General features: G+C 38.8%; 1 protein-coding gene across 1 annotated transcript in view; it reads left to right on the plus strand.

Annotated features, from left to right (window-relative positions):
- The first annotated feature begins 11032 nt into the window (after nt 1-11032).
- LOC136246677 (low-density lipoprotein receptor-related protein 1B-like) overlaps nt 11033-12686 on the plus strand; it is a 169954-nt gene continuing 168300 nt past the window's right edge. The window contains exon 1 of the mRNA XM_066038225.1: nt 11033-11267. Within this exon, the coding sequence (XP_065894297.1) occupies nt 11165-11267 (103 nt within the window). The 5' untranslated portion in view covers nt 11033-11164. The remainder of the gene's footprint in view (nt 11268-12686) is intronic.

Consider the following 12686-nt stretch of genomic DNA (forward strand, 5'->3'; position numbering starts at 1 on the left):
TATTAATGTACTTTTTATTATTATTTATTAATGCTTTACAGAAGGTCTGTAGGGCACCTGGTCCTACAGCCTGCTCAAAGACTTTAGCTACTTAAGGTGTGTTTGAAAAGTTGGAGAAAGGAGAAAAAATCCATGACTGGACCTAGGTGGCCTCGAACCTGCAGCCATCCGATTTACGCTCGAACGCTTACAGGGGTCTAACAGGTGGTCAGGATGTTTTCTCCTTGTTATTTTCATGTAATTATATCCATAGGAATTCTACTTATCAATATTATTCTCCTCCTCTCCCCTTACAGGAATAGTAGTATAGGGTGAATATAGCTAGCCATGATCTGTATTATGGTCATAGTGAGTATATCATTGTCGTGTTCTACTGTATTCAAACAATGCCCCTACAGTAGCCCAAGTATATAAGTGGAAATGTGATAGCAAATGATGCCATGTGGGTAGGGAATCTGATTGTATAATAGTCAAATCCCTTACTATGATTCTTGAGAAGTGAAGCTGATCACACATTTACAGTAATATATCTGAAAGACATGTGCACTTGGCGGCATGGGCGAGCAATGCCGGGCATGTACTTTGAGACATCCAGTGTAGAAGTGGTACTCACACTACTGTTAACAAACTTTGTGCCAGCCATTTTTGCATTAAAATCATTTATGTAATCTGCCATGTATAGCCATGGTATTGGTATCATGATTATGGTAAATTTTATATGAATACATCTGTATAATCATGCACATTCCTACTGGAAAACTGAACAAAGGACCATCACAGAGACAACACCCAATCATTACTAAGACAAGGGACTCCACACTCATTAAATCCATTAGTAGTGGAGCCCTAGTGTATATACCAATGGAAGAACATGCCCTACAAATACAGTGGATAGCTGATCAAAGCAATGAAAATCCCAGACAACAATGAAGCAAACCTAAAACTACAGAATACTTATCCCTCACTTAGTGGACAAAAGAAAAGCCAAAGGCTTATTAAAGATAGTAGCTTCATGAGCTAATTGTGAAGGGTGCATCTAAAAGTGGCATGTTCAACCTCACGAATGTGCTGGCCAAATGCGTGAGATTTGATAGTCATGTTTCTTTAATACAGAAGATAAGAGATGAAGTTGTTGGAGGGAGCAAGAGGATTGAAATTTTATTGCTAATCCTTTTTAGAAGTACAATTGTATTCATAGAGGTTCACAGGAACCTCAGAAACTGTCCTTCATAAGTAGGTTAAATGTAGAGTGTACTTTACATGGAGGGTCCTTTAAGCACTGCATTGTACATGTACAAACTTACATGTATTTTCACCAGCTATCACTTGCCAAGACTTCCCAATTGCAAACTAATGTATATGCAGCACATATCAAGACACACGGCAGTGTGTCGTGCGGCACAAGAAGCCGGCGCGCCACACCGTGAGTATATTTACAGGAAGAAAGTAAACGCGATTTTCACACCTTTGTAGCTCCGTGATTCCTTATCCGATTGAAACCAAAGTTGCTACAGAGGTGCCGGCTAGGTAGGGGAGTCCACATTCCAAATTTGAAGAAAATCGCTCCAGCCATTTCCGAGATACGAGCGGCCAAAGTTTGGGTTTTTTTTCTTCGTTTTTTTCTTCTTCTTTTCGCACACTTTGCAAATTCCGAAATAAAACACGAATGCGTGCTCCAATCGGGCTGAAATTTGGCACACTTAAGGTTACGGAATAGTTTAAAATGCGTGGGCGGAACAAATTACAAAACCTGCTTTAAACCAAGCAGGGATAAATAATTTGAACAACTGTGTTGTGTTAGCAATACAACTAATTGTGCTTGTTTGTTTTTACTACAGAACAACGACTGTTCTTGGGTGTGTGGTCTACAATAGAGCGATGTTTTATAAAAACGCGCCGCCAAAAACCATACTAACAGATTACTGAATCCTTATAATTTCAACACAAGTGGCTAAACAACTAAAATATCTAGGTCCTGTGGAAGCGATTTTTTAAGTTACTGGTAGTATAGACGTTTTATTGAACTTTTAGTAGTTTTTCGGGTGAAACAAGCTCTTTGAAGGCTTGTATCCGAGTCACTTGGGAGAAACACGCCAAAAACGCTTCCACAGGACCTAACAAATTTAATATACAGTATCACTATGCCCCAGAAAAGCCAATAGAGCCTACAGCTTTTGCTGTATTTGGCGGCGGAAAAACATGGTAGTGACAGCTGGAGCTGAGCGATGTACGGGCTGGCTTACTTGTGTTACTACAACAAATTGTAGTGTTCCACCTACCTCAAACTACACTGTAGCTACATAAAAACATTAAATATGAAGGGCTTCATCTTCATTTAAAACTTTTCACGCTGCTAGACTGGTTTTATGGGCTTCTCAAAAAGTATCGATAGGCATTCAAAATTTTGAATGATTGCCAGTGACTATACCGTAACCTTAAAGGGCTCATTAAGGCGAATCTCAGTACCAAGTTTGGTAGGAATCCGATGAACATTCACGGAGTTAGGACCGATTATTTGCGTAAAATAAGGTCCAAGGTCTGTCACGCCCACAGGGTAAATCGCTTGAAGGAATGAGCTGAAAATTGCTATGTAGATGGAGTAACTATCGTAGGAGTGCCTTTTTGTGGTTTGAAAGGAATCCAGTTAAAGGCCATCGAGATATAACACAAAACCCAACCTGTGTCACAATTACGCGATCGATTTTTATGAATAAAAAACTAATAGTTTTCACGCCTACCAGGCAAACCGCTTAGAGTAGTGAGCTGAAAATTGGTGTGTGGCTGGAATAATTATCATAGAAAGTCCGTGCAATAGTACAGAAGAATCGGATTACAAACCACTGAGTTATGATTCCAAAGCCAACTACGTGTAGCATATGCGAGATCGAGATACTCTAATAGAACAGTCACCCTAATAAAGCATTCAGCTACGTTTATAACTTACTCCATTATAGAATTATATTACATTGCAAGTTAATCTTATAGACAATTCAGCTACAAGCAAGTCATCCTGTAGAGAATTCAGCTACAAATATGTTGCTGTAGAGATTCAGAACATTATAAGTCACACTGAAGAGAATTCAGCGATAAACAAGTCACCTTGTAGAAAGTTCAGCTACAACAAGTCACTCTGTAGAGAATTCAGCTACAAACAAATCACTGCGTAAAGGGTTCAGCTACAAAAAAAGCTACCCAGTAGAGAGTTCATCTAGATCAGCTACAAACAAGTCACTTTAAGCAATGTTCAGCTACAAGTAACTCACTCTGTAGAGAGTTCAGCTACAAACAAGTCATTCTGTAGTACAAACAAGTCACCGTGTAGCTGGAGAGTTCAGCAACCAATCAAAAAAACCACTCTGTAAAGAGTTCAGCTATACAAACATGTTATAGCTCTATAGAGAAAGTTTTAACTCTATATTGAGATCAGCTAGAAACAATTAGTCATCCAGTAGAGAGATCAGCTACAAGACATCACCTTATAGAGAGTTTAGTTACAAAGAAACCACCATGTAGAGAGTTCAGCTGCAAACATATCATCCTGTAGAGAGTGCAGCTATGAACAGATCACCCTGTAGAGAGTTCAGCTAGAAAAAGTCATCCTGTAGAGAGATCAGCTAGAAGGATCACCTTGTAGAGAGTTCAACTACAAACAAATCACCCTGCAGATAGTTCAGCTACAAACAAGTCACCCTATAGAGAGATCAGCTAGAAGAAGTTACCTTGTACACACAAAGAAACCATCATATAAAGAGTTCAGCTGCAAACAAATGACCCTGTAGAAAGTTCAGCTACAGATCACCCTGTAGAGAGATCAGCTAGAAGAAATCACCTTGTAGAGAGTTCAGCTACAAAGAAACCACCATGTAGAGAGTTCAGCTGCAAACACATCACCTGTAGAGAGTTCAGCCAGAAACAAGTTCACCCTGTAGAGAGATCAGCTAGAAACAAGTCACCCTGTAGAGAGAGCAGCTACAAAGAAACCATCCTGTAGAGAGTTCAATTACAAACAGATAACTCTACAGAGAGTTCAGCTAGAAACAAGTCATCGTGTAGAGCAGCGTTGAAACCGGGTCGGGTCATCCGGGTCATCCGGGTCACATTTTCTCCGGGTCATCCGGGTCTGACCCGGTTTACAAATTATCCGGGTCTGACCCGGATTGGATCACGTGAGAAGCGAAATTGATCGTTTGACGACGTGGAACCTATAAACGCTAGTCGCGTAGCTCTTTCATGAGCCACGCCCACTTATCGCGTTAAAAACATACGCTCAGTCACGCCCATTTATTAGTAAGTGCAGTCTGTAGCATGAAACGGTGTCCGTTTCTGTCTGCAAGCTTACGTGGAGCCACGCCCACTAATCGATTAATTTATGAGTTGTATATAGTCTAGGTCTAGTCTTGCAGCAGGATGCTAAGTACTTTTGTGAGCCACACCCATTTTAATATATTGGGAAATTGCAATACTAAGTATGTATGAAGCCACACCCAATTGCTGTCTGTAAACTCACAGTAGTTACGTGGAACCAAACCCACTGACTGATTTTAAATTATAAACTTACCGACTTAATTATCACATAACTACTCGTTTATTCAACACGAATCGAACGCTCAAAACGTAGTCTCGCTCGCTCGAGAATACCCGAAACATAGCTCTTATCGCGCGCCTCGGCTTAATTCAATCCGAGTCACATCCGGGTCTGACCCGGATTGCTATCCGGGTCAGTGGGTCATCCGGGTCAGCAGTAGTGACCCGGTTTCAACGCTGGTGTAGAGAGATCAGCTAGGAACAAGTCATCCAGAGATCAGCTAGAAACAAGTCACCCTGTAGAGAGATTAGCTAGAAACAAGTCACCCTGTAGAGAGATCAGTTACAAAGAAACCATCCTGTAGAGAGTTCAATTGCAAACAGAAAACCCTATAGAGAGTTCAGCTAGAATCAAGTCACCGTGTAGAGAGATCAGCTAGAAACAAGTCATCCTGTAGAGAGATCAGCTAGAAACAAGTCAGAAGAATCGGATTACAAACCACTGAGTTATGATTCCAAAGCCAACTACGTGTAGCATATGCAAGATCGAGATACTCTAATAGAACAGTCACCCTAATAAAGCATTCAGCTACGTTTATAACTTACTCCATTATAGAATTATATTACATTGCAAGTTATTCTGTAGGGAGTTCAGCTACATACAGTTAATCGTATAGACAATTCAGCTACAAGCAAGTCACCCTGTAGAGAATTCAGCTACAAATATGTTGCTGTAGAGATTCAGAACATTATAAGTCACACTGAAGATAATTCAACTATAAACAAGTCACCTTGTAGAGAGTTCAGCTACAACAAGTCACTCTGTAGAGAATTCAACTACAAACAAGTCACTGCGTAAAGGGTTCAGCTACAAAAAAGCTACCTAGTAGAGAGTCCATCTAGATCAGCTACAAACAAGTTACTTTATGAAATGTTCAGCTACAAGTGAGTCACTCTGTAGAGAGTTCAGCTACAAACAAGTCACTCTGTAGTACAAACAAGTCACCGTGGAGAGAGAGTTCAGCAACCAATCAATAAATCACCATGTAAAAGAGTTCAGCTATACAAACAAGATATAACTCTATAGAGAGATCAGGTAGAAACTTAACAGATCACACTGTAGAGAGTTCAGCTAGAAACAAGTCATCCAGACTAAGTAGAGAGATCAACTAGAAAACATCACCTTGTAGAGAGTTCAAATCACCCTGCAGATAGTTCAGCTACAAACAAATCACCCTATAGAGAGATCAGCTAAAAGAAGTCACCTTGTAAAGAGTTTAGCTACAAAGAAACTACCATGTAGAGAATTCAGCTATGAACAGATCATCCTGTCAAGAGTTCAGTTAGAAACAAGTCATCCTGTAGAGAGATCAACTAGAAGAAGTTACCTTGTAGAGAGTTCAGCTACAAAGAAACAACCATGTAGACAGTTCAACTGCAAACAAATCAAACTGTACAGAGTTCAGCTACAAACAAATCACCCTGTAGAGAGATCAGCTAGAAACAAGTCACCTTGTAGAGAAATCAACTAGAAGAAGTTACCTTGTAGAGAGTTCAGCTGCAAACAAACCATCATGTAGAGAGTTCAGTTGCAAACAAATCACCTGTAGAGAGTTCAGCTACATACAAATCTCCCTGTAGAGAGATCAGCTAGAAGAAGCTACCTTGTAGAGAGTTCAGCTACAAAGAAACCACCATGTAGAGAGTTCAGCTGCAAACATATCGAATTGTAGAGAGTTTAGCTACCAACAAATCACCATGTAGAGAGTTCAGCTAGAAACAAGTTATCCTGTAAAGAGATCAGCTAGAAGAGGTTGCCTTGTAGAGTGTTCAGTTATGAACAAACCATCATGTAGAAAGTTCAGCTCCAAACGAATCACCCTGCAGAGAGTTCAGCTATGAGAAGATCACCCTATAGAGAGTTCAGCTAGAAGAAGTCACCTTGTAGAGAATTCAGCTGCAAAGAAACCACCATGTAGATAGTTCAGCTGTAAACAAATCATCCTGTAGAGAGTTCAGCTACAAACAGATCACCCGGCAGAGTTCAGCTAGAAACAAGTCACCCTGCAGAGAGATCAGCTAGAAACAAGTCACTTTGTATGTAGAAAGTTCAGCTACAAAAAAAAATCACCCTGTAGAGTGGTCAACTACAAACAAATCTCCCTGTAGAGAGATCAACTAGAAGAAGTTACCTTGTAGAGAGTTCAGCTACAAAGAAACCATCATGTAGAGAGTTCAGCTGCAAACAAATCACCTGTAGAGAGTTCAGCTACAAACAAATCACTCTCTAGAAAGATCAGCTAAAAGAAGTCACCCTGTAGAGAGTTCAGTTACAAAAAAACCACCATGTAGAGAGTTCAGCTACAAACTAGTGACCTTGTAGAGACATCAGTTACCTTGTAGAGAGTTCAGCTACAAAGAAACCATCATGTAAAGAGTTCAGCTGCAAACAAATCACCTGTAGAGAATTCAGCTACAAACAAATTTCCCTGTAGAAAGGTCAGCTGGCTGTTTTGGATTAGATATGTATATGCAGCACAGTATTGTGCTTGTGATACTTATTGTTATTGTTAATTACTGAGTAGAACTCACAGAAAGAGTATAAACACACTACAGATAATCATACATAAAATCAGTCTGTTGGGAAGAGGTATAAGGATAAATCATGTTTAAATCATCCAGTTCAACTAATGAATCAGGTAGAGAATTCCACAAATTGATAGCAGAGGGTAGGAAAGAATTTAAATATGTATCAGTTCTAGCAAAAGGGGTGACGAAACACTGGTTGTGTCCACGGGTAGGTGTTGAAAGGGGTATAAGTGTAAATGAAATGTCAACAAGACCATGTAATATTTTGTAAAACATTATCAATTTTAAGAAATTTCTTCGGTGTTCGAGTAGTGGCCACTTAAGTTGTTTGAGCATGGTAGTTACACTACTGTGATAGGAGAAGTCATTTTTAACAAAGCAAGCAGCACTGCACCGAACCTTTTCTATTTGGTGTTTCTGATATTGAAGGTGTGGGGACGACACTGTAGCAGCATACTCTAATATAGGTCTCACTAAGGATGTGTAACAATTAGATTTCACTGTTGTTGGACACTGGAAGAGATTGCGTTGTAAGAAGGCTTTTGCTTTGATGGCTTTACTGTAGATGTCATTGAAATGTTCCTTCCAAGTTAGGTGTTCGTCTATCACTACTCCCAGGTATTTAGCTGATTTACTTTGCTGTATTTGTTGACTATGGATTTGATAACAATGTTTTATACATGTTTTATTCTTGTTATAGCTAGATGGATACATTTAGATGGGTTGAACTTCATTTGCCAAGTATTTGCCCAATTTTCTAGAGTAAAAAGATCATTTTGAAGGCAGATGGTATCAGCTTCAGTTCTAATTATTCTGTATATCAAAACATTGTCAGCATAAAGTCTTATAGTACTAGTGATAGATTCAGTGATGTCGATACATTTTTACTCAAATATCAACTCAACAAGTAAGCTGTAGCTGCTGGTTACTATTCTATTAGACACCAGCTGTTAACTGTTTATTACAGAAATTTCATGAAAACATTTAAACAACAGTAAAATGTTTTCCCAAAGATGGATTTTTTGGGATTTTGGATATGTTATTTTCCATTAAATTTCACACAGAATGATACCAAAACTTCTTTTATACCATTTGTTTCTGGGTACATGGCCTTTTTTGCATTTGACTTCTGGACTAGTTGTAGGACAGATGCAATTGCATTTTATATGTATATATGGGCAATGAAAAGATGGAAAGAGAAAGGTGAATGGTGAATCTATTCTTAGAATTACTGAGAGGGGTTCAAATTATACTTTTGGTGTAAGATTTAAGGGTCATTCCATGTCAAATCACCGAGGAATTGTAGGGTTACCTCTCGGATTTCGATGAAACTTGGTGTGTTTGTAGTACCTATGGTGCTCATCACCCATATCAATTTTTAGCCTCATACACCACATAGTTTCTGATTTATGACCACAAATATTTTGAATATTTCATGAAAAATTGGTCCATCTTGAGTTACACAATCAACTGTAGCTCACCACTGTGTTGATATTTTAAAATAAAATTTTCAGCGATTAAAGACTGTTCATTGATCTTTCAAGTAATCCATAAACTATCAGATATCAATTTAATTAAGGTTCAAAAAGGCTCCATTAAAAACTTTAATCTTTAATATTTCAAAAAGTGCTACTTCAAATTCTTTGAATGTTTTAGTAAATAATAATTAGGTTATTGGTAAAATTTTTGTGGTGGGGCCACAATGGGTTCAAGAGATATAATTAAATATGTTGTGGTATGTAGTGGAATTTTGTAGTCTATTGTTGCTATATGGGAGTGTAAACCTCTAATAACCACTTCTGATAAAGCCATGACAACTTTTCCTTACACAATGAAGGTGTCCAAGTACAGTGCAACCTGTATTAGTGACCACCTGTATTGAAAGACCACCTTTGTGCTGCAATTTGTTTAGTTGTATAGTTTTCAAATGCAGCCAGCTTATAAAGCTTGCAAAGGCAGTACAATGACCAGCTAATGACACCGTGTCAGTTGTTCAATTGAGCATGTAGCAACATACCTGCACTTACTTTGGGTATTGTAACAATGAAGATTATTCAAGACAACAGGGACGTTGCTTTCAACTCTCATGTGCAATCCATGGTACGAGAAAACTGCACTCTTTTGTGCCAATCTCAGATAGCAGAGTGGAAATAAAATTTTACTCATAATCTGATGTTTTAAGGAAAGAGAGAGTTGCTCTAGCAAAGAATGAAGCTTCACCAGAATCGATTGCTGGATTTGTCACTTGTTGACATGAAGAGAATCGGTGGTTAGCTTGTGTGCTTCACGTTTGCAGTGACACTAAGGAAGTGAAGCTGACATTTCTGTATCCACACGGTCCATCAAACTCGTTCAAGTACCCAGACCCCCAGAATATCCACACTATACCAATGGATGACATTCTAACTCTCGTAGACCCAAGGACAAGAAGTGGTTGTGTGAACTCTGACAAAAAAGAATTCAACTAAAGGTATTGGATAATCTCTTGGGTCTTGGTAAAGAAATTGATATCCACTCAGTTAAAAAGATATAGTTTTGGGTACCGGTATTAATTGCAAGTCATTTGAGACTGAGAGTAAAGATTCTGGTAAAGTTGTACACAACCCTTGTACTAGTAAGGATAGCTATAAAGTTAGGCTTGCGCCTGCATGTACTTGTAGCAGCACCAACAGAAGCCAGTCAAGACTTATTGACTTTGACTTCGTGCATGCATTAATCAGCTAGCTAACATCTGTGTAATTTCCTGCATTGTCTCTGTGTCGCTTGTGTATTTCATGTTGTACCTATACCATTTTTATCAGTTGTGCTCATATCCACTGTAGTAGTTATAGCTAGACAGCAGAGTTGCTAAGGCGAGTCATCCTTGCCCAAGTATCCCAGCTACCATTCATCAATGGCTACATACATCCATAAAATAAAACCTAGCTAAACTGATTACTATATAAAATCAAATAATCAATTCCTGTAGTGTCTGTCCAGTAGCATTTTGAATACCTATATTTATTAAGGGAGAATTAGCGATCAGTTGGGGCAATGAATTCCTACGAATAACCCTTGCTTTAAATGAGTTTTATATTATATAAGTAGCTATAACTAATCTTATTAACTACTTACTCCAGGCCACTGGCACTGGATGCCAGTGGACCTTCAGTATACACTAGATTTTAAGGACTACTAATGTTTATACTGTACGTATCTTGTTGTATGTAACAGCTGTAAAGCGAATAATAAATACTGTTACTACAAAAACTAGCTATGTAGATCCTGTGTATGAATTTGTATGGTGCATGTTTAAACAATTTTATTGTGTAGCTAACCTCTTGTTCTAGTTGAAGTGGATGGAGTAAATAATTTCATAATGTAACTATACCATTAAGAATTGATAAAAGTAGATCAAATCACCCTTTGATAATGGTGTTATAGAGATGGTAGATTTAGATGTCTCAATTTGTTGTGGCATGGCAAATGGCTGATGCTGTACTCTTTCATTTTTGATTTCCCATAGGGCATTATTATAATTATCATGATAATTTTACAGGTTGCTTGAGCCTGTAGATAATTCATTTCTCTTCACTGAAATAGCTATAGCTATCAGTGCCAGTTTTGATGGCTTTTCAAAATAATAAAATTTTAGCTATTAGCTAATCATTAAAATTAACTTAAGGGACAGGAAACAAGGAATTGATTAATGTTGGCCTTAAAGCCAGTATATAGATTATAAAACTATATAGCTACTGGCCTTGTACTGTATTTCAGTACAATAGTGAGCCAGTCCATATATCTATAGTCAGTCATAGTGACCATGACTAGCATGCCTGGAGTCACGAATCCCTATCTATTATACAAAATTTAACCATATATAGTAATCTATCCACATGTACATTCCTTGTGGCTGGTTTGGTGGTTTCCCCAAGGCCAATAATCACAGCATCCGGGGCAACAACAAACTCAACAAAACTTGTTTATCAGGAGTACTCGGTGAAAAGTTGAACCGAAGAAAGTAGCTACCGTACTTCAAAGGGAATTCAAGAGACAACGATTAAGAAGACAAATGCTACTAGATAGTGCATCTATATTTTCGCCTATGTTGGCGATCTTTATTTGTGCACTCGTTCTGAGTGTTTGTGACAGCGCAGCGTACGAAAATACTTTCTGTAAGTTCCGCCTATTAACAATAATCAGTCTAGATAAATAATATTATCTGTGTTAGATGGTCACTGTAAAGTGCTAATAATAATAAATAATAATAACCATGATAAAAAGACAGTGGTGTAGCTAGTGATAGTGACGCGCCGAATGGGGCGTGACAAAAACAGTAAACAAGCCGCTTGAAACAAGCTACAGTCGTTTGCACCTGCGTCTGAACATTGCGAATGGCAAAAATCATTCCGTGAAGGGGGTCACTATTCAGTGGACTGGACTACTGGACTGGAACACTGGACTGGACTACTGGAGTGACATGTTTTTGGTTTTTGCACATTCTATGGTTGGATTTACGGAGTCTTGCTAGTAAGAACCCTTTGGCCACTTCTAAACACTGAAGACAAACAGTGGAATATGCGAAAATTGTCTCTTAATAATTTCGCTACTGTTTATTATGCCACTATACAACACTTATTCCTTACCTGGTGTGTAGTAATGCTGCAGGCAGTGCAGGGAATCCCGCCAGTGAATGTGACAGCAATAGTTAACCAACAATCAACTAGCCAGTAGACAATATCCTCCTTAGAGCAAGCTTGAGGAGCAAGCTTGAGGAGCAAGCTAGTCTCATTAGTCTTGCTCTCACTAGTCTCGCTGTTTCAGTGTAGGGGCTTATCAAATAAAGATTATAATCGCCCATGCTGAAAAATCTCTAATTGGTAAGCCCCTGCACTGACTAGAGAGGTCTGGCCATGCTGGCGAGACTAGCTTGCTTCTCAAGGATATCTCGAAAGATTGTCTACTGGCTAGTTGATCGCTGGTTAACTATTGCTGTCATATTCAGTTCCTTGCACTGCCTGCAGCATTACTACACACCAGGTAAGGAATAAGTGTTGTATAGTGGCATAATGAACAGTAGCGAAATTATTAAGAGACAGTTTTTGCATATTCCACTGTTTGTCTTCAGTATTTAGAAGTGGGCTGCAGGTACCCAAAGGGTTCTTACTAGCAAGACTCAATAAAACCAACCTCAGAATGTCTAAAAACCAAAAATATGTCAGTCCGGTAGTCCAGTCCAGTGTTCCAGTCCAGTAGTCCAGTCCACTGAATAGTAACCCCCTTCCGTGAAGCTCACTGGTGAAACAGAAGGTTTATGGAACACTTATCGTTCCTTTTTTGGGTTGTTTAGTGCTGTTTTCCTGACTGCGTATCCCTTGCAGTGAGGCCACTAGACACAATTCACCCACCGACGCAATGTTCAAACGCATGTACAATCAACTGTACATTTTACTACTTGTGATTCCATACTGCCATTAGCTAGCGATCCATTTAATAGTTGCTTTAACTGTCCTCATGATAATCTGCAGTATACCTTAGTTAGGGTCCGCAATGCGAAAAATCGATATCCACCAGTAGTACCTAAGTATTCTCAT

Source organism: Dysidea avara, chromosome 2 (genome assembly GCF_963678975.1).
Source record: "Dysidea avara chromosome 2, odDysAvar1.4, whole genome shotgun sequence".
NCBI classification, from domain to species: domain Eukaryota; kingdom Metazoa; phylum Porifera; class Demospongiae; order Dictyoceratida; family Dysideidae; genus Dysidea; species Dysidea avara.